This window comes from Rhinopithecus roxellana, chromosome 4, assembly GCF_007565055.1.
Source record: "Rhinopithecus roxellana isolate Shanxi Qingling chromosome 4, ASM756505v1, whole genome shotgun sequence".
Classification (NCBI taxonomy): domain Eukaryota; kingdom Metazoa; phylum Chordata; class Mammalia; order Primates; family Cercopithecidae; genus Rhinopithecus; species Rhinopithecus roxellana.
Genome location: NC_044552.1, coordinates 124,021,377 through 124,046,131, shown reverse-complemented (window position 1 = coordinate 124,046,131; position 24,755 = coordinate 124,021,377). Strand labels below are relative to the sequence as shown.

The 24,755-nt window shown below is 39.6% G+C and overlaps 1 protein-coding gene across 1 annotated transcript in view; it reads right to left on the bottom strand.

Annotated features, from left to right (window-relative positions):
• Positions 1-19,736, bottom strand: part of MOXD1 (monooxygenase DBH like 1) — a 112,450-nt gene extending 92,714 nt beyond the window's left edge. Inside the window, exon 1 of the mRNA XM_010357901.2 lies at positions 19,363-19,736. Coding sequence (XP_010356203.2) covers positions 19,363-19,626 — 264 coding nt within the window. The 5' untranslated portion in view covers positions 19,627-19,736. The remainder of the gene's footprint in view (positions 1-19,362) is intronic.
• Positions 19,737-24,755: the final 5,019 nt, after the last annotated feature.

The window sequence follows — 24,755 nt, the reverse complement described above, 5'->3', positions numbered from 1 at the left end:
ATGTTGAAGATGCTCAAGAAATACATGCACATACTTTGAAAAGGAGCATCCTGCTTTTCTTTCTGTTAAATCTAAATAAGGAGATAATTTTGAAAGTAAAAGATAAAACACAAGAACCTATCATCTGATATTCACGGCTTTGTGGTAAGAAATAGTTGAACTTAATGGGACCAAAGTATTCCCCAGTAGTACCTTATTTCTTCTGTCCATATTAAGAAAATACATGGACTGTAATCAAACACAGCCTTAATGCTGTCAATATTATACAAAAGAAGTGGCATATTGGCCAAACTTAAAAGCACAATTAAATGAAGTAAAAGAAGAGAAAAAGGCAAAACAACAACAGCAACAACAACAAAAAACTGGGATCCTAAACTTCATAGCATTCAACTATTCTTGCCTGGAGGATGAAAAGCAGAAAAGAAAAGAGGGAAATAGAAGGAGAAAAAGAAAGCAAGCCACTGGAAGAACAGTCAGCAATAAAACCATCAGTCTTTAAGCAGATTTAGATTGGTCAAAGCTGAAAACAAGTGTTAAATGAATTTAAGTTTCCTGACAGTCTGACAAAAGGATAAATGTTATTCAAGTGGATAATCAATGGATATGTTATTGTGTTACTATCATCCTCTAGGAGAAATACTAGAGAATGAAACGGACACAGTAAAACATTGACCAATTAAGAGTTCGAATACGGGTAAAGTCACTTAAAAGTTGATATTCACAAAACCATACTGCATAGTACTTAGGAGATACTTAAGAAAACTTCCTAGATCATTTTCACTACATCTGATTTCACCTTTAGAATTAGAACCAAATGACATTCTCACCCACTCCTCATTTTATTTAGCGAATAGAATCAAATGCAGCCCTATTATGCCCTCATGGTAAAGGCCATTCCTCAGCTATCTTCCTACGGTGCTTTATAGTCCAGGATTTTAGAAATAAAAATAGAAATGTTGATCACTGTGCACTCTTATTATCGTGGCCTGATATCACAGTCATTATAAAAATGTAATTGTATAATACATGTATTTAACATATCATATATATGTATCATAAATATACAATATTGACAAAAGTCACTCCAATTAAGAATCATTAAAATTAGGCTTTATGTAGATAAGAAGGATGGAGAGGATTCAGAGAATCATGATTCTGTATAAATTTTGTAAGAATTTAAGAAAAAAACATGTAGCTTTTTTAAAAATGTAAATATAAAAGCTGATATACACAAGTCATTCTCACATTTATACAGTATTAATTATCTGCAAAGCGAAATATACTTGAGGTAATGTTATTCTACACAAATGGCTTTATGTGGATCTCAATCATATTCTAATTCAAATACTTTGATTTAGATCAGCTTCAATATGAATCATCACTGAGGTATGATTTTTGTTTTTGCGGATTATTATATGGATTATGTATTTAGCTTGTTTATTCATTTTTAGATAAAAAATTACTTGTTACACCTAAAAATATGAGTTAATAATTCAATTCCAATAATAAAGCTAATTTTCAGTTGTACCATACATAGACTATTACTCCTGAAACATGTTGTCACAAGATATTTTTTCTTTTGAACACTTTGTGCTTTGCAAACCGTATGAAATATATACTTGAGGTTTTGAAATGCTGTGTAACAACAGTAACATAAATTGCCATCAGAAGCTGGTGGTAAGTTGACATCTATTATTTAGCATGATAGCATGAGTACTTGCTCTCACTTCCAAACTGAGATAACATATACCAAAAAACCTTGCTATGACCTCTTGTTTAAAAGCATAATGACACAGATGTTAAATTGATTCTCACTCATTGTCAGTCTATTTTTCTCTCAAATAAAATCTGTGACTGGTGCAGTGTTACACAGGAGGAAGTAAAAACTCTTACGGGTGTAATGAAAGATATGAATAGACCTTGGTTGAGCTTGGAAAACTGAATATAAGCACAGCTGCAGGGAGATTCTTGAGAAAAATGTTACCATCTATCATCATTTTCTTCAACAGGTGCTTGTAGTTTTTCTTTTTCTAAATCTCAAAAGCCTCACTACTTCAAACATTTGTTTATAATATTAATTTCTATGATAAGTATTATGGTGGTTTAATAATATTGATAGTATAATAATAAATATTTTGTATTAAAGGGAATCTTTGATCCTAAAATATCATCGAGCTGTATAAACAAATTATATAAACACAATCTTCAGAGTTCAATATAAGCTGATCTTAATAAGTTATTTCTTCACTAATCTTAGAAATTTAAGTGGAATGTCAAAATAGAAGGTGCTTACCTTTTAGAAACCACTTCAGATAAAGCTGAAACTGTCTGTGTCTAATAAGGGATCTGTTAAATACCTACCAAAATGCCAAAATATGAACCCTGTAGCTAGTGTTCCAATGAGAAAGACGCCCACCTGAGCAACTTGTTTGCTCTTTAAGTTGTTGTTCACCTAACAACAAACATCCTGAATTTTCTCCCATGCCAACTGTCTCATTTCAGTTGTCACATAGGATAATGTAACACTTTGCTGTAATTATGGAATCATCAAAGATACAGAATAAAATCAAAATTTTGACTCTTCATTTGGAATAATATATTTCAGTGGAAAAACAATTTCAAACTACACTATCCGAATAAGATGCTATTTTGTCTTCATCCTATCCCATCACCTTAATTTTTAAAACATTTGGATGACAGCCGGGCATAGTGGCTCACACCTGTAATCCCAGCACTTTGGGAGGCCAAGGCGGGCGGATCACCTGAGGTCAGGAGTTTGAGGCCAGCCTGGCCAACAGAGTGAAACCCCATCTCTACTAAAAATACAAAAATTAGCTGGTCGTGGTGGTGTGCACCTATAATCCCAGCTCCTCGGTGGGGTGAGGCAGGAGAATCACTTGAACCCAGGAGGTGGAGGTTGCAATAAGCTGAGATCATGCCACTGCAGTCCAACCTAGGTGACAGAGTGAGATTCTGTTTCAAAAAAAAAAAAAAAAAAAAAGAATTAACTGGTTATGTCTATTTTTTGCAAGAAATAAACTTTGAAGTTAAAACTGGTTCTTTCCTTTATCCTTCCCTCCCTTTCTTCCTCTCCCTTCCTTTCTTCCTTCCTTCGTTGCTTCCTTCCTTCCTTCTTCCTTCCTTCCTCCCTCCCTCCCTTTCTTCTGTCCTTTCTTCCTTCAACCCTCCCTCCCTCCCTTTCATTCTTCCTTTCTTCCTCCTTCTCCCCTCTCCTTTCTTTCCCCAGCATATACTTTATTGAGTGACTATTCTTCAGACCTTGTGTAGGCTTGAGGATACACGACTATACAGGACAGTAGACAATGGAACTTATAGTTTAGTTGTGGGTGGGGGGTTGGGCAGACAATTTCTGAAGAAATTTAAATAATAAAATATCCAACAATGTTTAGATAAATACTTACAGAAAAATAAAACAGAGATAACAGGCGGATCAGAAGGCTATTTCAGGGTGAGTGATCAGAAAAGTCACCACTGAGGCGATGATACTTAGGCTGAGACCACAATTAGGAACCGTCCATGCAATGTATGGAGAAAGTAGTTTCCAGGAAGAGAGAGTAGCTATTGAAAAGGACCTGGACAAGAGGTTGGGTTATCCAGTGTGATGAAGCAAATAAAAGCTAGTGGGACTGAATTACAGTGCCCAAAGAGGTCCCTGAGGTTAGCAGAGATCAGCTGAGGACCCAGACATTGTGATAACTTACATGCCATGGTAGGGAACTAAAACCAGCAAGTGGCATAATGTATATCTATATCTGTAGCTCTATATTTCTGTGGCTTCCATGTGAAGAATGAGGAGAAGAAGGAATAGGAGTGGTGGTTGGAAGACACTTAGAAGCCTGGCAGTGGTCCTGCAGGTTCAAGCTTGAGTGGTAGTATCACTGGAGAGAGGTAGGCAGGTGTTAGATTTAGTTTCGAGGAAGAGTCAATAGAACTTGAAGATGGGTTTTATATATTGGGTGAAGGAAGGAGCAGAAAGAAGGATGGCTCCTAATTTTTGACTGGAGCTAAAGCTAACAAGAAGTGCCGTTTGTGAGATGGGGAAGCCTGGGAAGGAAACAGGTTGGAGTTAAGTCAGGTCAAGTTTCAGATGCCTACCTAGAGGGAAGGCCAGGAGGCAGAGAACATGTAGACTGTTCTTAGGTCAAAGTAATGCACCACTGGGGAGGGGCTCAGGACCTCGGAAACTTCACATTCAGCTTCGCTTTTGAAGCCCTCCACCTTCTTTTGAGTATATACCAGTCAGAAAACATTCTTTTCCCTCTTTTAATTATTTTTTCAGATTTCAAAACTTATATATAACAACTATAGAGAACTCCAAATATACTGAAATTATTATTATTATTAATTATTATTTGAGACACAGTTTCACTCTATCGCCCAGGCTGAAGTTCAGTGACACGATCATGGCTCCCTGCAATCTCCGCCTCCTGAGTTCAAGCGATTCTCGTACCTCAGCCTCCCAAGTAACTGGGATTACCGGTGCCCGCCACCACGCCTGGCTAATTTTTGTATTATTAGTAGAGGCAGCGTTTCACCATGTTGGCCAGGCTGGTCTCAAACTCTGGAACTCCTGACCTCAAGTGATCTGCCTGCCTTGGCCTCCCAAAGTGCTGGGATTACAGGCATGAGCCAATGCGCCCAACAATATACTGAAATTAAAAACAGGAAAAGAGATGAAATACTCTTATAACCTTTGTAGTGATTCAATGTATGTCTATCCAGAGACCAGGCGAACTTCTTGAGGCAGGTGAAAAAACAATATAGACAGTTTTATAGTTGTTAATGGCTTCCCCTCCATTCATTTCTTGAATAACCTGAAAGCGTAAAGGCAAAGTAATTTTAGCATCACACATAAGTTGGAAGATAGGCTGAAGGAAACCTAATTCCAGCTCCCACCAAAGGAGAATTTGTCTCAAAAATGTTTCAAGAAATCATCACATAGTATTTAATACTTCCAGTGACAACGCTCATGATCTCACAACCTTACAAGGCAACCCACTCAATTTTAATATCTCTGGTTGTCAGAAATGTATTCCCTATAGTAAGCTAAATTCTTCTACTCTTTAATTACATTTATTGGGTCTTCTTTCTTCTAGGGCCTAATAAGTAGGAACTAATCCACCTTTCCTGAGCAAGACTGTCCACTACTACTCCAAAGACAATGACCATGTCTTTCTCATTGTTCTTTCTCCAGGCAAAATATTGCCAGCTGTTTTTCATTCCTCAGGTACTCAGATTTCCCAAGGTTTCAACCATCCTTGTAATTCTTTGATATGCTCCAGTTTACCCACATGTCCATTAAAAGCTGTTTCCAGAAGGAGTCCTCTGGTGTGGTCAGCCTAAGATAGGGTGCTATGTCAATATTACTTCCCTTGATATGAACAGTAGAATTTTAGGCTAATATTGCATTTATCAGTTTGGCAGCCACATTGTATTGAGCTAATACAATATGAGCTAATACTTAGAGCTTTTTCATATGAATTCCAGTTAAGTACAATTTTATACTGTGTACATGCATGGATCATTTTTTAACAGAGTTGTTTAACTTTACGTGTATTCCCAATGAATTTTTAACTTTTAGTTTCCTTTTATTATTTTAGAATATCACTATCTTTTAAGTCCTCATTATGTAATCTAATGTAGCCAGTCTATTAATAATGAGTTTGGGGCGGGGCACAGTAGCTTACGCCTGTAATTCCACCACTTGGAGAGGCCGCCGAGGCAGGTGGATCACTTGAGGTAAGAAGTTTGAGACCAGCCTGGCCAACATGGTGAAACTCCATCTCTACTAAAAATATAAAAATTAGCCAGGTTTGGTGGTGCACGCCTGTAATCCTAGCTACTCTGGAGGCTGAAGCAGGAGAATCATTTTAACCTGGGAATCGGAGGTTGCAGTGAGCCGAGATTGTGCCACTACACTCCAGCCTGGCAAAAAAGTGAAACTCCATCCAAAAAAAAAAAAACAGAGTTTGGGGTATGGGTTTAAAATATTAATGATTACAATTAACTCAACTTGATTAGTGCATCCTCTATAAGGACATAGTGAGAAACCCTGCAAAATACCTTACTGTCACTCAGACGCACCTATATTTAATACCCTAATCTACAGGTCCAGCAAATCAAATGCAAAATAAAATGTAGTCTTGTATAATCTGTGTGTACTGAAACCATGCCGGTCTCTGGTCATTAATGATTACAAGGTGTTCACAAACCAATTACTTCAAGTTTCACTTCGAAGTTTTTTCAAAAATTACTATAATCTCTCCTACCTATACATTCAGTGCAGACCTTTTCCCTAAGTTCAAAAGCTGGAATATTTGTCTTCATCTGGTCTTTCTGACCATCCTCTCATTACGCTAAGCAATTGATTCATTACAATATCTTGTATTTATTAAATACTTTCAGTGTGTCACACACTCTACTAAGAGTTTTACATGCCTATTTCATTTAATCCTCATGAAAGCCCATGCATTAAATATGATCTCCCTTCTTCACAGAAAGAAACTGTCACTTAGGTTAAGGAGTTTGCCAAGGGCCATACAATGAATAAGTAGCAAGCAGTGCAGGGATTCACACCCAGTCTAGAAGATTTCCTGCTCTTCACTTCTCAGCAGATATTTCTTGAATACCTGCCAACCACATGGAATTATTCCTGGTACCTCTAGAAGATTTGGCAGCATTGACATAGTCATCAACTTGCAAATGTTCCTTCCATACTCTAATAAGATACTAATTATCCACCACTGCTGTTACTCTTCCTCCTCCTCCCTCTGCAACTATAGCTTGAGGGCATTGCACTGCTTATTAGTGAATTGGAGAATGAAAAGGAAAGTGAAGGGGTATCTATTTACATAACTAGAAAGATGCTGGAGAATTTTTCAGAATAAAAAGGGGGTCCATTTTGTTACTGTTAATTCTAATAAAAGATTTTGGAGAAGAATACTTCTCTTGGCTTAAACACAAGCCTAGAATTACCTAGGACTTTCATTTACTAATGAAATGAAGTAACATTGCTTTGACACCCTGTGACCACACACAACTGTTAAATTTTAAACTCTGTGTGTGCAGTTATTAGTGTTGCTTAGAAATAGAGCAGCTGGTACCGGTTGACAAAAGGTGTGTAGGAATGGGAGAGGGTTATGAGGATGAAAGAAAGCCTCCTAGTTCAGAAAATTTTGAAACACACCTCTACCCTCAGTTCAACAATTGTTGTCTCAGTCCATAAATTATTATTATTATTATTTGGGGGACAGAGTCTTGCTCTGTTGCCCAGGCTGGAGTGCAGTGGTGCAATCACAGCTCACTACAGCCTCAAACTCCTGGCTTCAAGTGATCCTCTTGCCTCAACCTCCCGAGTAGCTGGGATTGTAAGTGTGAGTCACTGTGCCCAGCTTTCACTATATAAATTAGTGAAAATACTTACCCATTAAGCTTATCCTAGAAGAGTTTCCATGTCAGGAAAACCCAGCTTATTTTCCTATCTTAAAAAATAATCTTAAATGTGCAAGCACATGCTAGCCCTTGCTTAAAACATCAGATGGTCACTCTGAATGGCTGTGTATGGGAATCTTGCTTTGTATCCCCATGTCCTATGCCTGGAATTTTCCATGCTTCTGCAGGTTGAGTTGCCTGATTCCCACCAAAGAACCTAACCACATAAGGTCAGTAGTTACTGTACTTGCCCCACACTGGAATCAAAGGAGAAACTTGAAAAATATATTAATGCCTGTGTCCACCTCCCAAGGATTGTGCTTTGACTGGTGGGGGACGGGGTTGCCTGGGCACTGGAATTATTAAAATATCTCCAAGTGATTCTAATGTGCAGATGAGCTTGAAATTTTGACATAGGAATAGAAAGTATCTTTCCCAGTTCTCATTTCTCTATTAACTCTGACTGCTCATGACTGGACTGCAGTCTGCCATAGCATGAACTCATCTTGGCCCTATCCAAAAGGATCTGGGTCTCCCAAGTACCAGGAGGCCTAGTGTCTACCTGGTTACATCTATCATGAGTTTCTTTTTATAAGTGAGATTTCAATGTGTAAACTTCATAGGGAAAAAAAGGCAGAAATTTAGTTTTTCCTAAGAAATTTGAGATTTCAAAGTTTTAGTTTAAAAATTGCATGAAAGATGGAAATCTTCCCCAGATATACATTTTTTGTTGATCTATCTTCTCAAAGGCCTTTAGCTCTCTAATATTATTGAAGATGAGAAAGAATATAGAACATAAGAGAAATACATCCACGCCTAGTACTAAGAAAGAAACTTCTATAAAATCACCAAGTCTCTAGATCAAAGCTTGAAAGACTCTAGTTGAGCTTACTAAACATCTGTGTAACAATCCCACAGAAATAGAAAAGAGAGCTCATGCGGTTCAGACACATTTGAAAAAACATTAATTATATTTTTCTCAGGTAGGTAGCTTCCTGTATTCAAGGTCTACTGAGTTCTTTGATGCCCATGCCAGATAATCTTCTTCATAGTACATAATGCTTTGAATTGTACACACTATGGTTAACGTCGAAAGACAATCTTCAAAACTTGGGACACTTGTTTTCTTTCATGTTTTGAGTATCAGCACCCTAATCTCAAATAGCCACACAGACACACTGCTTATCACGTCACTCCATTTTAATTATCTGCACAGCACTTAGCACTTTCTGATGTTTCTCTTGCTTATTTATTTGTTTACTGCTGCCACCCCCCCACCACAATACGGGCTCCTTGATACCAATGGTTTTATCTCATTCAATATCATGTCCCCAGCATCTAGAAGTGTTCAATAAATATTCAGTAAATGAACATTCCAACATTCTGAGTATCTTCCTGAAACAGTCATACGATAGCCACAGACGATTTCCATGCTGTGTGACGTGGAGCCCCAGGTTTATACACCTACGAAATGAGAGTAATAGGATATTGACCTCACAGGACTATCATGAGAATTGCATGAGGACACACTATAAGGACTTATCACAAGGTATGGCATATGATGAATGAAATCATAAACATCACATTATGGAAATGTGTAAGTGTGCCATTTATAGTGGAATAAAAGCATTAGAGAAATGCCATGATTTCATTTTATGAATTTGTTTAAAATGTATCTGATTATACATGTTCTTTCACTATTTAGGAGGAAAATTAACATATGTTTTTATGTAAGTTACAGTTTGCTTTCAGGAGAAGACCACCAAATTGGGCCTCAGAGGAATAAATCCAGGCTGCTGATCTGTATGGCCCTAGTAAGCCATTTAACAGTTACCTAAGGTTTGGTTTTCTCACCTGAAACATTGAGGGGAGAGGCAAGGAACAGTAGGAGGTTTGAGGGCAATCTACCAAAGTATGAGCTCTTAAGAGGCAGCAAGTAAATACACAAAACATCAATATTTAGCTCATAAAAGCAGGAATGGTGTCAAGATTTTTTCACAATGTTTGGCTAAATTAGATGAATAAGACAGACCTTCATAATAAATTAAATGTGATCCATACATTACTCGTATGATATTCAGATATATAATCCCTAGCTTACAGTTAATAAAAATTATCCATTTGAAATTATTTTTGCAGACATTTTTGTGTGTATGCTATATGGTGTCCTTATGAACAGCTTTTTTCCCTACTGAAATTTAACAAGTTAAAAAGAAATAGATTTAGAAGAAGCTTCCTGGAGAAATGTTTTTCCTGTTTAAAAGTTATTTACCAGTTGTTTTTTTAAGTTACAATGAAAAGCATTATGAGTCATCCATATGCAGTTGTTTTTATTATATATGGATCAAATACTTCCAGAAACATGACAATGTGTAATAAATTCATCCCTTTCACCAGTAACTCTATTTTAACAGGGCTCTATTACAAATGAAAAATCAATAAACTACCATTCAGTTTCTTTGAAGTAGACTCTTGCCTCTCCTTCCAACACTCCAGAAATATGCCATAGGTTGCCTAAAGCCTTGAACTTTGTTTGTCAATTCAGGTGCATTGTTTCCTTGGTGGTTAGGTCTGCCTGTTTCCTCGGGCTAATTATGAAATCATCTGCTCTGCCAGTGAGAAGCATACAGCTGAAGAGCATCATCCTGTGTTCCAGCATTACTCTGGAGCATGTGTCCTTATTACTAATGCACAAAGCAGGACGCTTGGAGAGGTCCCTTCGTTGTCTGGAAATCGGGGGCCATAATCCGAAGACTTATAAATATCTCTTAACAAAGCACCAGCTGAGCTGCGTCAGGGTTGCACACTCTCTTCATCTGTCCCTTACAGCCTTTCAATTTGCTTTCCAAACATTTCTTTGTTGCCGTTGGCTGGGGTGTGCTTAAAAGAAGCACATCATTAACCACAAAGAATGCTGGCTGTTTTCTGTGATTTCAAATCAGTTCCAAGCACTTCCTCAGCAAGTGGCCCAGCAGCAATTACCCTGCTGCTGAAGATACATCGCATCACAGAAGGCCTCAGTTTTTGAGACAAGCAAGCAAGGTTGTAAGAAATGGTAACGTATGTTTCAGCCTCCATTCACCGGCAATTTATACCCCCATAAGAAGGGTGAATCAATTTTTGTGCAAATTCAACAGGCATATTCAACAACATAGCTCTCTTCTCTAATTCACACAAACTCAGCATTCATCAGCTGCATTACTTGCCTCAAATGGGCACTCACAGTTGCTAAATGATTCGGGTGGGGGTAGAGTTGCTCTGTGTCAAAAAGGGGCAAACAACAAGGAAAGGACATGAATCCTTCAGGGCAATGAGAGTTGAGCTGATTCACTAAGACAAAATAGTGAGGTTCTGAAAAGCCAGTGCAAAAGGAGATGGCTTCCCATCTCACCCCGGCACTTCTGTGAAAGACGGTATAGAAACTGACCTTGGCAGCATTCAAGGGAAATGTTTCCACAAGCATGAGCTGCTCCAGAACAGCTTATCCAATAGATTATGCTGAGATAGGCTTCACTTTACAACCACATTTCTCTCTTTCTTTCCCATTTTGATCATACCTGTTAATATCCTCTTTGCAGAAATATCTCCAGAAGGAGTCAGAAAGATTAAAATGGGCAGTGCAAATTTCCATATGCCAGGTCCCTGGATATAGTTTTAAAGGGCCTGTGGCCTTAAGTAAAATCTGATTTCTTAACTCCACAAGTCCGCAGGTAAATGTCACACTGCCCTCTGGAGGTAGTCTCATTGGATCTAACCCTGAATTAGTGATTGCCAACTACTGAAAAATATATGGCTGCTGAATTTCGAAAGTCTTCTTCTAGGGTGGAGAGGGTATGGAATAGTAGGACAGTTGAAAAATTATCAACTGCTTCCAACTCCTTGTGAGTGGAGTGTGTGTGTGTGTGTGTGTGTGTGTGTGTGTGTGTGTCAGAGAGAGAAGGGGGTGGGAAAGGAAAGGAGAATAAGTGAAGACTGCTCCCAATTTCAGTAGCGCCAAGATAGAATGGATGCCTGTAGACAGGTACTAAAAAGTGGTAGTAGGGAAGCTTCAAGATGGCTGACTAAATGCATCCGGTACTCACCTTTTCCAGGGAGATGAGCTAAAATAGCAATTAGATAATCACATTTTGAATAGATCATCTGAGACAGAATACTGGAATTCAACAGAGAAGTGATGGGAAGCACTGAAAACAAGGAAGAAGAAGGAAGCAAGGAAGCCAGCTTGGCTGGGATCAGCTGGGAGCCTGGAGACGGTCCTTAATGTGAGGAAAGGGTAAGTGAGAGACACCAAGTGGTCCACATTCCTGCCACAGAATTCTACAATGCTAGCCATAGGAGAGCCCCTGGACTCTCATGGGCCCTACGACTCACAGAGAACTGCCTGAAGATCACACGATGGCATTGCTCTAGAGAGGGAGCTCATGCTGAGTCCTACAAACCCCCAAGTCCTAAGCAGCTGCAGCACAGTGCCATTATGAAAGCCCTGCCCCAGACACAATGAGTCCTGCCTGGGGGCCCAAGAGACCCTGCACCTCCATATCCCTGGAGCCCAACTGACACTCATCACTCACAGACACCACTGTTGGGCTGAGGCAGGAACCACTGGAAGTGACCTTGCCACCCCAACAAAAAGGCAGCTGTACATTTTCATGTGCCATCTGCAGGACTGAGGACCAGCTCGCCCAGTTCATCATGGACATCACCAAACCAGCACTGACGATGTGGGTTCCAGAAAGTTGTCCCACCACAGCTACTGCCATTGCCACAGCATACCTGCTACCCAGGAGCATGATAACCTGCCCACCCTCCTGACCCACCCTGATATTCCCAACACCTAGAGAGGCTAATGCTCAACCCACTGCTGCCACCACTGAGGCCCAAAGACTGGCCCACCTAATGTCCTAGTTCCCAGCAAAACTTCACCACAACCTCCACTAATAATCACACCCTAAACCACTGAGGAAATCACAGACACCACTGACACTGTTTACAGCTGGAAAAATTACACAGAGACTATACAACCACCCACACCTAGAGTCAAGGCCAAAGTGCCCTACCCAGCCAACACCATAGATAAATCTTTAAAAAATGTCATCCCCTATGAAAGCAAATTCAAAAAATTGGAGCGACCGTTATATCAGATGCACAAATGATAAATGTAAGGACACAAGAAACATGAAAAAATAAGGAAATATGATATCTCCAAAGGCACACTATAATTATCCAGCAACAGATTCTCATCAAAAAGAAATTGAAGAAATACTCCCCAAAAAAGAATTCAAAATATTGATTTTAAAGAAGCTCAGTGAGACACAACAGAATACTGAAAAATAATGCAAAGAAACCAGAAAACCAATTCAGTAAATAAACGAGAAATTTACCAAAGAGGTAGATGTCATAAAAAAAGAACCAACAAATTCTACAATGGAAGAATTCATTGAATTAAATACAAAACACATTCTAAAGCTTCAACAATAGATTAGATGAAGCAAAAGAAAGAATATCAGAACTTGAAGACAGGTATTTTGAAATAACTCAGACAAAAATAAATAAAAAGGATAAAAAAAGAAGGAGCAAAGCCTGTATGACATCATAAAGTGACCAAGTATTTGAATTTAGGATCTGAGAAGGTGAAGAGAAAATGAAGGAGTTAGAAAACTTATTTAACAAAACAATAGATAAAAACTTTCCAAGTCTTGCAAAAAACTTTAGACATCCAGAAACAAGAGGCTCAAAGGTCTCCAAATAGATGCAATTCAAAAAGTTCTTCTTCCCAGCACATTATAGTCAAAATATCAGAAGTCAAAAACACAGAGAAAACTCAAAAAAGCAAGAGAAAAGCATCAAGTCATTTATAAAGCTATCCCTATCAGACTAGACTAATAGCAGAAACCTTATAGACTAGGAAATAAAGGGCTGATATATTCAAGATGTTGAAAAGAAAAAAAAAAAAACAACTGCCAACCAAGTATACCATACCCAGAAAAGTTATTCTTCATAAAATGAAAGAGAAATGAAGTCTTTCCCAGACAAGCTAAAGCTGAGGGAGTTTATCACCACTAGACCAGATCTACAAGAAATGCCAAGGGAGTCCTACACCCAAAAGTGAAAGAACAATATCTAATATCATTAAAACACATGAAATATAAAAACTACTAGAGCAAACATACAAAGAAGGAAAAGACTAGAATGTTACCACTATAGAAAAATCACAAAACCACAATAATGAAAAATAAGCAAGTAAGAAAGGAACAGAAGATACACAAAACAACTAGAAATCAATTAATAAAATACGAGGAATAAGCTCTCACATATCAATAATAATCCGGAATGTGAACAAATTAAAACTTTCACTTAAAAATACAGACTGGCTGAATGGATTAAAAATCATGACCTGACTATACACTGCTTTCCATACTCATCTCACCTGTAAAGCCACATACTAACTGAAATTAAAGGATGGAAAAAGAACTTCCATGCAAACAAAAATCAAAAGTGAGCAAGAGTGGCTATGCTTATATCAGGTAAAACATACCTTAAGTAAAAAACACTAAAAAGTGACAAAGAAAGTCATCATGTAATGATAAAGGGATCAACTCAGCAAGAGCTGCATGCATATTTAGAAATACAACAATTCTAAATATATATGCACTCAACACCAAAACATCCAGATCTATAAAGCAATTATTATTAGATCTAAAGGAAGTGATAGACTCCAATACAGTAATAGTTAGGAACTTTAAGAGCCCACTCTCAGCATTAGACAGGTCATCTAAACAGAAAATTAACAAAGAAACATTGGATTTACATTGCACATTAGACTAAATGGACCTAACAGACATTTACAGAACATTTCATCCAACAGCTACAGAATATACATTCCTCTCATCAGCACATGCAACATTCCTTAGGACAGCCCATATGTTAGGACACAAAACAAGTCTCAATAAATTTTAAAAAATCAAAATCATATCAAGTATCTTCTCAGACTACAATGAAATAAAACTGGAAACCAATAACAAGAGGAACTTTGGAAACTGTGCAAATACATGAAAATTAAACAACATACTACTGAATGACCATTGGGTCAAGAAAGAAATTAAAGAGGAAATCAAAAAAATTCTTAAAACAAATAAAATGGAAACATAACATATCAAAACCTATAGGGTGCAGTAAAAGCAGTGCTAAGAGGAAAGTTTACAGTAACAAACACATCAACAAGTAGAAAGATTTCAAATAAACAATCTAATAATTCACCTAAAAAAACTAGAAGAACAAGAAAAATCACACCCAAAATTAGTAGGAGAAAATAAGTAATAAAGATCAGAGCAAAACTAAACAAAACAGAGACAAAAACATACAAAGGATCAACAAGTTTGTTAAAAGATTAACCAACTTGATAACTTGCTAGAATAACCAAGAAAAAAAGAAAGAATACCCAAATCAAATCAAAAATGAAAAAATAGACAAGTATAACTGATACCAAAGAAATGCAACAGATTATCAGGGACTATTATGAACAACTATACACTCACAAACTAGAAAACCTAGAGGAAACAGATAAATTCCTTGACTCATACAACCTACCAAGACTGAATCAAGAAGAACTAAAAAACCTGAATAGACCAATGATGAGTAATGAGATTGAATCAGTAATAAAAAGTCTCTCCCAACATCGAAAGTCCAAGACTTGGGGCTTCGCTGCTGATTTCCCATGTGACTGTCTTCCAACGTGATGTTCAGATAGAGTCTACATCCCCTCTTGAATCTAGTGGGCTTGTGACCACAGCGAAAGACTAAGTCATAGAAGGCTATACAGTTTCCACCTGGCCTCTTGGTTCCCACTTGGGACCTGCCACTATGCTGTGACGAAGTCAAGCAGCCACACAGAGAGGCTATGATCCTACCACAGCATCAGGCAAGGTCCCTGCCCACAGCCAACATCAACTGCCAGCCATAACTTCAAGGAAACAAGGCTTCATATTCTTCCAACCACCCACCTTGGAGTTGTCCCCACCAAATTTCGGACTTGTGAGCAAAAGAAATTTGTCATTGTGTTAAGCTACTCTGTATGGAGATGGTTTGTTACACAAGAACAGACAGCCAAAACAATGGGCAAGGCCCCCAATACTGTACCCATTTCCTGGCACAGAATAGAACTGGCCTAAAAAGAAATGGGATTCGCCTCTCTGCCTTTCATGAATTTTCATTACGTGGGTTGATTCTTTATTAATATTAGACTTTCTCTCGGAGTCCCAGATTAGGCTGTCTATGAGATATATCCCAGCTGAAATTGTGTGTGTGTGTGTGCACGTACACTATATGATGGTTGAATTGCTGCCAGTATTTAGTAATTAGAAGATTTTTATATAAACACACAGAGAGAGAGAGAGAGAGAGAGGGAGAGAAAGAAAGAGTAGAGAGAATCTAAATTTTTGTCTTCTCTCAAAAAAAAAAGAACAAACAGAAGATCTGGCAATACTGGATTTACATTCCCTTTTAACAGTAATTCTCTCACAAAACCCCCGGTTCCCTCGGTGCCATCTCCTCTCGGTTGCATTATATCCTGCCTGTTCCATTCAAGCTCTCATCACTCTTTTCTTTTTCTCATTTTTTAATTTGTATCAATGCATGGCTTACAAGTACAGAGTCTTTACACACGGAGATTGAATAGTGGTGAAGTCAGGGCTTTTAGTGTATCCATAACCCAAATAACATACATTGTACCAAATAGTAATTTCTATTCCTCCACATCTTCCCACTCCTTCACGCTTTTGAGTCTCTATTGTCTATCATTCCACACTCCACATCCTTGTGTACACATTATTTATCTCCCACTTATAAGCAAGAACATGCATCTAGCTTGTTTCACTTAAGATAATGGCCCCCAGTCACTCTTAGATTTATTTCCTGACATCTATAGACAATTGGGCCTGTGACCTCTATTAAGACAATGATTCTCTACCTGATTGATAAAAATTTACACTTACATAGTTCTCAAGGAGTTAACACCCTTTTGAAAAGAAGAGTTTAATATAATTAGAAAATAAAAGTCAGAATAATTTTTAAAAACTAAAGTTTTAGTTTAAAATTAAATTTAAAAGGATAAAATAAAATATATGCAAAAAAGTCACATGATGAGGTGACTAGGATAGCAACTTACGTTATTATCATACACCCTGATGTAAATGTCCAACTCTTAGTGGCTGCTGTGCATATATTGATGCCCCAGAAGCCAGTGTTTTTGTGTCATTTTTCTATATAAATGTTGTTCTCACTGGGAGCAAAATTGCGTAAAACATAAAGTCTACAGTAGAATCAAATATGCTACATTTAAGAATCCTATTTATGGCCAGTCACGGTGGCTCACACCTGTAATCCCAGCACTTTGCAAGGCCGAGGCGGGTGGATCACCTGAGGTCAAGAGTTTGAGACCAGCCTGACCAACATGGTGAAACCCCGTCTCTACTAAAATACAAAAATTAGCCTGGCGTGGTGGCGGGCGCCTGTAATCCCAGCTACTTGGGTGGCTGAGGCACGAGAATTGCTTGAACCTGGGAGGTGGAGGTTGCAGTGAGCCGAGATCGCACCACTGCACTCCAGACCGGGTGTGCAACAGAGCGAGACTCCGTCTCAAAAAAAAAAAAAAAAAAAAAAAAAAAAAAAGAGAGAGAATCCTATTCACTTTTTGGTATAGTTGCTGAAAATACCCTTCTCACACTAGTGTATGAAGAATCTTAAATAGTTTCTAGAGAGGAGATTGAATTTCAAGCATTGGAGAATGGAATCATTCTGCCTGAATAATAAAACTGAAATTGATACATTTATTTCATTTATAGTATTTGGTGTATTTCATCTTATTAAACAGATTTTAAGTAAACTGCCTTTCCATTCAATCGAATAGCATAATTTTAATGCGTTTTATATGTCCTAAAATGAGTAGAATGTTTAGGGAAATGGAATGGTAAAATATGTCAGTCAAATAAGAAAATGATCATCCTTTACATGTAAAAACAATGTTATTTCCTTAGTAATAAAAATGGAGGTGAAATCCTATTTATTGCTCATTAAATGTATTGAGAATGCAGCCAGTCATAATTTATCTCACAGTGATGTGTATTCACTAATTACTTTAAGAAAATGTCTATGTTTGAAAATCAATCTAAAGAGTACTTAACTAAGTCCTATGCAATCTTTATGAAGAACCACCAACAGGGTGAAAACACTGAGTTTAACCAAGTTCATCTTTGTAGTGGGCCTATTATGGCACGTTGAATCAGAATTCTACCCGCGACCTTTCATTTGACATACAATTGGGTGGGCTTTCTAGAAATGCTACTCTTTGGGGGAAAATAATACGGAGTTAATATTCAAAGTGTGTCCCATTTTATAATATTAGTATAATAAGAGTTACGCTCCCTTTTGTAGAATATGCAAGGAGAGTTAAGGGGCATACTATACTCCTCGCCCTAAACAAACAGTAAAAATTTCTTTTTTAAGAAAATGTTAAATAGGTATTTATATAAGGTATTGTCTACTTTATATCACAGGAGAGTAAGTCATTCCCCTAGTGAGGCCTGCGTTTGTGGTCAAATACTTGGTTCATAAAGTTAATGTCTGAGATGCTGCAGGAGGAGAATATTTATACATCAATGACTTCAGCAGAATGCAATCCTCATAAAACTTTATTTTATTGGAGTTGTAAAGTTACTTATTTGGGGGAAGAAACGATTAATTTATGAAAAAATAGACAATAGAGTGGTTTTGAACTTTTTACTTTTGTCACTTTATTTCCTGCCAGAGTTAACAGCTCAGTGCCAGAATCAGAGTTCAAATTTGATGGTATATCTCAGTCGAAAAGGTGTGGAAATCTAACTGAGAACTTGGGGATAAAATTACTAAGAAGTGCATTCTAGATCCACCGAGAACACTGATTTAAATACTATTATAAAGCCTTAATGCAATGCCAGAACAATTCGGAGTTTTCATCTGGATCAAGAGACTTTTAGCAAAGCGCAATATGTTCGGATGAATTTTTATGAGTAACAAAGGGTGTACATTCACCGTCGTCCAAACATTGGTCACGATCAAACAAGGATGTCCAGGAAACCTAACCACCTAATCATTCTGGTCATCTCACAATCTTCTTCTTCCTTTTTTTTTTTTTTTTTTTTTTTCTATTTAGTAAGGCACCCATGAACAGGCAAGGTGGTTACTTAGGCTCCTTCAAAGCAATCAGCAGCGGTCAAATTGACTTTGCTGGTTATTAAACTAAGCCAAAGTTTTGCCACTTCATAGGCTATTTTGCCTGGGGACCTTCGATTTTGGTCTCTAAATGTGGCTTCCTGAACAGATCTCGGAATAGTAAAGTCCCTAAGCGATTCTTAGGGACCCTTCATTCTTCTAGAGAATGGTGTAGCTGACATCAGCCCCGCGCCTGGGGGCTCCAAAATAGCCACAATTTGGAAAGTTCTGAGATTTCTACTCCTAGACAGCAAGTCCGCGAGTGCTAAAGCGCTCTGTCCCCTCCCTCCTCTGAGAGCTGTCCCGGTAGGTCCCCAAAGCCAAAGCCTAGGTCACTCTCCCTTCCCATCAGGGATGAAGGGGGGTGTGTTGCAGGTGTGTAGACTGGGGGCGGGGGGCCTCTATTAAGTGGGGTGCACAGGAAAGTGTTCAAAGAAGGAAACCTGCCTGGGGTCACCCGGGCTCGGTTCCCCTACCGCGCGCCTTTTTGGGGTCCGGGAGCGCAGGCGCTGCCCGCGGAGGTGAGAGTGAGCGTGTCTCGGGGCGCCGGGCTGCGCCGGGTGAGAGGGAGCTGCGGGTCCCGGGGACGCTCCGCACCTGCGCCCTCGCTGGGGTCCGGACGGGACCGGGCTCCGCCGGGGGAGCTCCGGGAGGAGACGCGCTTACCTGGAGGTAGGGCCGCCCGTGGGCCACCCCGCCCACGACGATGTCGGCGGACGCCATGGCCCCGGTGGGCGAGAAGCCGAAGCCCACGTAGCCTGCAGTGCGCACCTGGAGGCGGAAGGCGATCTGGCTGCCCCTCTGGCTCCAGTCCAGCCAATACTTGCCCTCCGAGTCCAGGAGGGTCCGGTGCGGGTAGGTCCGGCCCGAGACCCCCGCCGTCACCCGGGGGAGCAACCCCCACAGCAGGAGCAGCGGCCAGCAACACATCCTCGGGCGCCTCCTGCCCGCCGGTACGGGTCTCCAGCCGCTGGGGAGTGAGGAGCAGAACGAGGAGCGGCGGCGGCGAGCGGGAGCCCAGGGACCGCCCCTCGGGCCGGCCGCGCGCCCGCCCGGGAGGGGCAGGACCCGCTCTCCCCGCCCCAGGCGGCCTGCAGGGAGCGCCCCGTCCCGTCCCGTTCCGTCCCGTCGGGTCCGCGCCCTGCCAGCTCTCACCCTGCCCGGCCCTTCCAGCGGATCCACCTGCCGCCCCGACCCCTGACTTGGTCCCCGAAGTCGGGGTTCGGTGGGAAGGAAAGCGAGGGGCTTACCGGAAAGAAAGGGAGGAGGAGGCAGACGCCGAGAGAGGAGAAAAGGGGGCCAGAGGCAGAAGGAAAAGGAGGAGGGCGAGAGAATCCTAGAGCGGGAAGAGCGTGGGCTCTGCGGGACGTGGGGGAGAGGTTCCCGGGGAAAGAATGGACATTGACGACAGAAAGCAACTTTAGCCTGGAGGGGAGGAATTGAGTGAGCAAAGGGGGTGTCTGGGGTGCGATGGACACAAAGCCCCGTCCAGGGTAACCTTCACGTTTCTGTATCCGTTGCTGTCGACTTTCCAGAGCCTTTGTTCCCAGTGACGTCCCTACTTCCATGGAGGGACACAGTTCACCTTCCCCCACCCCGCTTCCAGCATTTCTTTCACCCTCCCGCCCTGCGGGGCCCCAGAGCTTGCTCCTCACAGCAGGAGTTGGAGCCCTGATGCTCGCCTTCACCTAGATTTTGTTTGGTTTGGTTTGGCGTTGATGGGACAAAGTCAGCCAAACTACTTTACCATCAGCAGAGAAGGTAAGGGGTGAATCGTCATTTGAGAGTTATATTTTAATTAAACATTCTCTTTTCTTGCTATTCCAAGTTCTGACCATAACCATGTTTATCAAAATTTGTTTTGTTTTGGTTTGCCTCTACCTTTGACCACTCCTGTCTTCAGAATGCTAAATACAATATGGCCACTAAACTTCACCTTGCTTATTTATTCCTTTATTTATAATCTACCAAGTTTCCAAAGAAGTTCCAAAGTTTGTATCTATAAAAATACAAACAATGCAAAATAGAAAAACAAATAAGAAAGAATACCAGATGAGAAATATGGGTAAGAAGAGCAGGCGCCACGCTAGCCACCTCCACTCCTCATTCTCTCTCCTCACCTCGTATTTCAGCCTGTTTTTCCCTCTACCTATCTTTTCCCAAAACTTTTCCAAAGTTACCGTCTTGCATCTAATCTATATTCTTCTAAAGATACAGGAATATTTAACCATGTCTGGAAGGTGACTTCTAGGTGGATCTGCTTACCAAAGTGCTCAGGGACTTGCCTGGGAAGGGACTTTTCCCAAGGAGAGATTGGATCAAGGTCCGCAGGGCTGACCAATGGCAATAGGCCAGCATCAGAGAAGAGTGATGTTGGAACCTCAAAATAAAATGAGAAATAAAAGAGCCTGCAAAGCCTTACAAGAAATGGGCATGGAGACTGTGAAATATAAATAGCTGGTGCCTCACCTCCACCAGGACCCACTGGGCAACTGTCAAGGGCAGTAACAGCCATACAGCAATGTAAGGGTGGCAACCTCAGAATTGGGTTTCTACAAGCACCACACCAGGGACTTGACTTCAGCCATGAAGAAAGGAAGGAGGATATGGAGAGAAAGAGGAACAAAACAGGGGGAATGGAGTCCCAGAGGAGTGGCTCATGGCACCGAGTGGGACACACTCACTATCCTCTCACTATCCTGGGCAGGGATTTCAGGGAAGTTAAATTGCTGCAGAGTGATTAAAGGCAAACTTTCTGTTTTGTGACCCTACTTTTATTCCTAGCTTAGAGGAACCTGGAACAAGCACATTGCTACATCTGCTTCCTAGGGTTCATTATATAAACCCCAAATTCACATCTATTAGGACATTTTGTCTCCTTATTAAAACAAAAAGAGGTCATGCCTTCCAGAATTCTTCCCACATGAACTGTTTTAACTTTGCCTTCCATCACTCCCATCTCACTCACCCATTGGCCTCTAGATCACGTGAAAACTCCCTCTGGAATCCTCAATGGACAGCCGTGCTATTTTGCTTCACTGTACCTATTTGGATTGTTTGATCTGCAGGGTTTGTCACTTCTCCCCTCCTTCCTTTGGAGTATGTTCTTGTCCTCCTTCTCACACTTCACTGTAAGATAGCATCCTATCTGTGGATACTATCCATGGTAGTCCCTATGGAATGTTCTGCCAGACCCCTTATGGCACCCCTGACACTTCAATGTACTTTTTGTCTATAAAACAATGTACTTGTTTTCCTCCGGTAGCCTTTTTAGGTCAGGAACCACATCTGGTTTCTCATTGCCTAGAATGTGGACATCATGCAACAGGTGCTTAATGAATACTTGTAGGAAGAGTGAACAGATGCATGCCCAGATCCTCCTGTAAGCATCCTCGTAACAAAGTTGTCCTGTGGGGGAAAGCTTGGCCCCAGATGTAATTGAGTTTTCTGCTCTGCATTGGTATTGAGGGAAAAATAGAAAAGACCACACATGAATATACAAAAGGGAAAGTTTTAAATTGTTTTCATGTATTATTTTCATTGAGTGTGAAGTTATTGTCTTTTGTTGTAACTGGCATTACATCCGAAACACCCTGAACACTCAAGAAACATTAAAACTAATATAACCATTTTGAGATCAAGTCAGCAAACAGAACATTAGCATAATTCATACTCAAAACATCCACTCTGCTTTGGCTTGAATCACCCCAGTAATTTGAGACAGAATAGAAAATTTTATCTATGCGTGCTTTGTACACTGCTTGAGTTCTCTGGATTAAAACCAACTCTACACTTCAGTTGCATAGAGGACTCAGTTTTCTGACTCTGGAAATCAATTACTGCATTGCTGCTTGTCTTAAATTTGTAAAGGCGGGAAGAAAGCATAGGTCTGTTAAAAACTTAGGGAATATGGCAGACAGGAGAATGAAATTAATGGTAAGGGGTTTCAAAATTAGTTTTTAAAACTATTGTTTTTGTGAAAACTGAAACTTGCTGGTTATTTAAAGAAAAAAAACAGGAAATGCAGAAAAGTGTGAATAACAAAGTAAACTTAAAAATTCACCTGAAATTCCACCATCCAAAAATAACGCTTGTATACATTCCAGGAACATCATTCCAGAACCCAGTTCCATTAAAAGATTGGAGGAGCAGTCTGTTGGGCAAGCATTTGCAGAGAAACAGGTGAATTAGTTTTGTAAGACTCTACTTGAAATAAACAGAGCGACATTAAACATATTAGTTACAAGCACATTTTTTAGGCTTCTTCTCTCCACATATATCCTTTGGATACATGAATAGACAAAAGAAATCAAACAGACAAAACTAGCTATTCAGTGAGGTCTTATTCAGAACATTCAACGAAATTAGTCATTCCTAAAATGAATCATTTTCTCACACTTTTCAATCAAGGATTTGAAATGTTATATTTATTTTAACTCCTCACTTTGATACCTAGCTTAATATCTGCCAGTGTGACTGCCCCCATGCTGAGTTTCCTTACCTCCAAACCCTCTGTTGCTAAGGTTTATTTATGTTTCTACATTAGTCAACTGCAAGGGGTTAGGGGAAGGAGTGAGGAAAAAGAGAAAACCCAAGGGACAAGTATAAGCCAATGCAGTCTCCCTATATGAGCTAGGATGGTCTCAAATAAGTATTTCTTCTTGAGAGTATCATAATTTGCCTGTCTACTTGTACCTAAGATTCAACAATAATACTAAATATTTATAAAGTTCCTGTCTTCTAGGGAGCTCAAAGGAAAATATTTATGTAAGTGATCTCAGCAGTTCTCCAAAATAGGGAAGCTGAAGCATTTTCTCACATTAGTCTATAAACTAAGTCACTTGTGTGGATAGGTGACTGGTTCAAGTTCATACTATGAGTCAGTGGCAGAAAAGCCAAAAATAGAACAACGGTGTTTTGAGTTTTTTTTAACTACATACTTTCTCCAGTTCTCACCTCATCTCCAATAAAAAAAAAAAATTAAAACTATTAGGTAATCATCATGAAACATTCTTTCAGCAGGGATGATATTTTTTACATGAGCAAGATACTATGATCTACTATTAGCTCAATGTTATATATTCATTTTCATAGCAGATGATACTGATGATAGTCATGTGGATGGAGAAGGTGAGGATATAGTGCATTTACTCATATTATCAGGAAATTGTGACTTGCTTAACCGAATTCCTGAGGTTTCTTTGAAATTGAGTGCCAGTTGGCACTGAAAATCGCTCTTAGGTTCTTCCTTATGAAAATCACAGCAAGCAAACCACTTTCTCTGGACAAATCCTACACTTCAGTATTATCTATAAACTATGCTCTCAAATAAAACTAACTAAAAGTCTGTGAAAAAAAGGAATGTGCTTTTTTTTTTTTTTTTATCACTAGTGACCATCTGTTATAATTTCCCTTTATAGGGAACCATAATGTGTGTCAAAAATATGGTAGGGAAGAAATAGATTTACTAAATACTCAGTCTATATTAATGTAAAGCCATGTTTAAAACGTTGTTTAGGGGATTTATGAGAGTAATGGATGCTGAAATTATACTCATCAGAGTGGTCTGTGGCACAAAATAAATATCAGTGCCCTCACACTTTGGCAAATCGCCCTTGTAAGAGGGCAAGCCAACTGAACTTGCCAGTGATTATAGTAACAGAAACTAGGAGTAGTAAAATGTGCTGAATTAGTTATAAGAATGTCAGTCTTGCAAAGATCCTTAGAGACTCTCTAGTCTATACCCTCATCTTGCAAATAAAGAAAGTGAGTCCTAGAGAGGAGTGAATTGTTTAAGGTTACAGTATTTTTTAATAGGTAAAAGCAGGAAGGTTGGTGGCCTGACATAATTAACAACAATGCCTGGCTCCCCCACATCCTCTTCTTAACAGCTGTTCTTTTGGGTGTCTCAGGTCACCACTGGAATTACTTTTATCAAGCTTTAGCTTCTATATACAAGTTGAGAGAAAAAGTAGAAAGGAAGAGGGCATTGTGAAAATAGTGATATTCTCTCCGAGTGGAACTCCCTAGAAACCACCCTTTTGATTATTCCATAGACT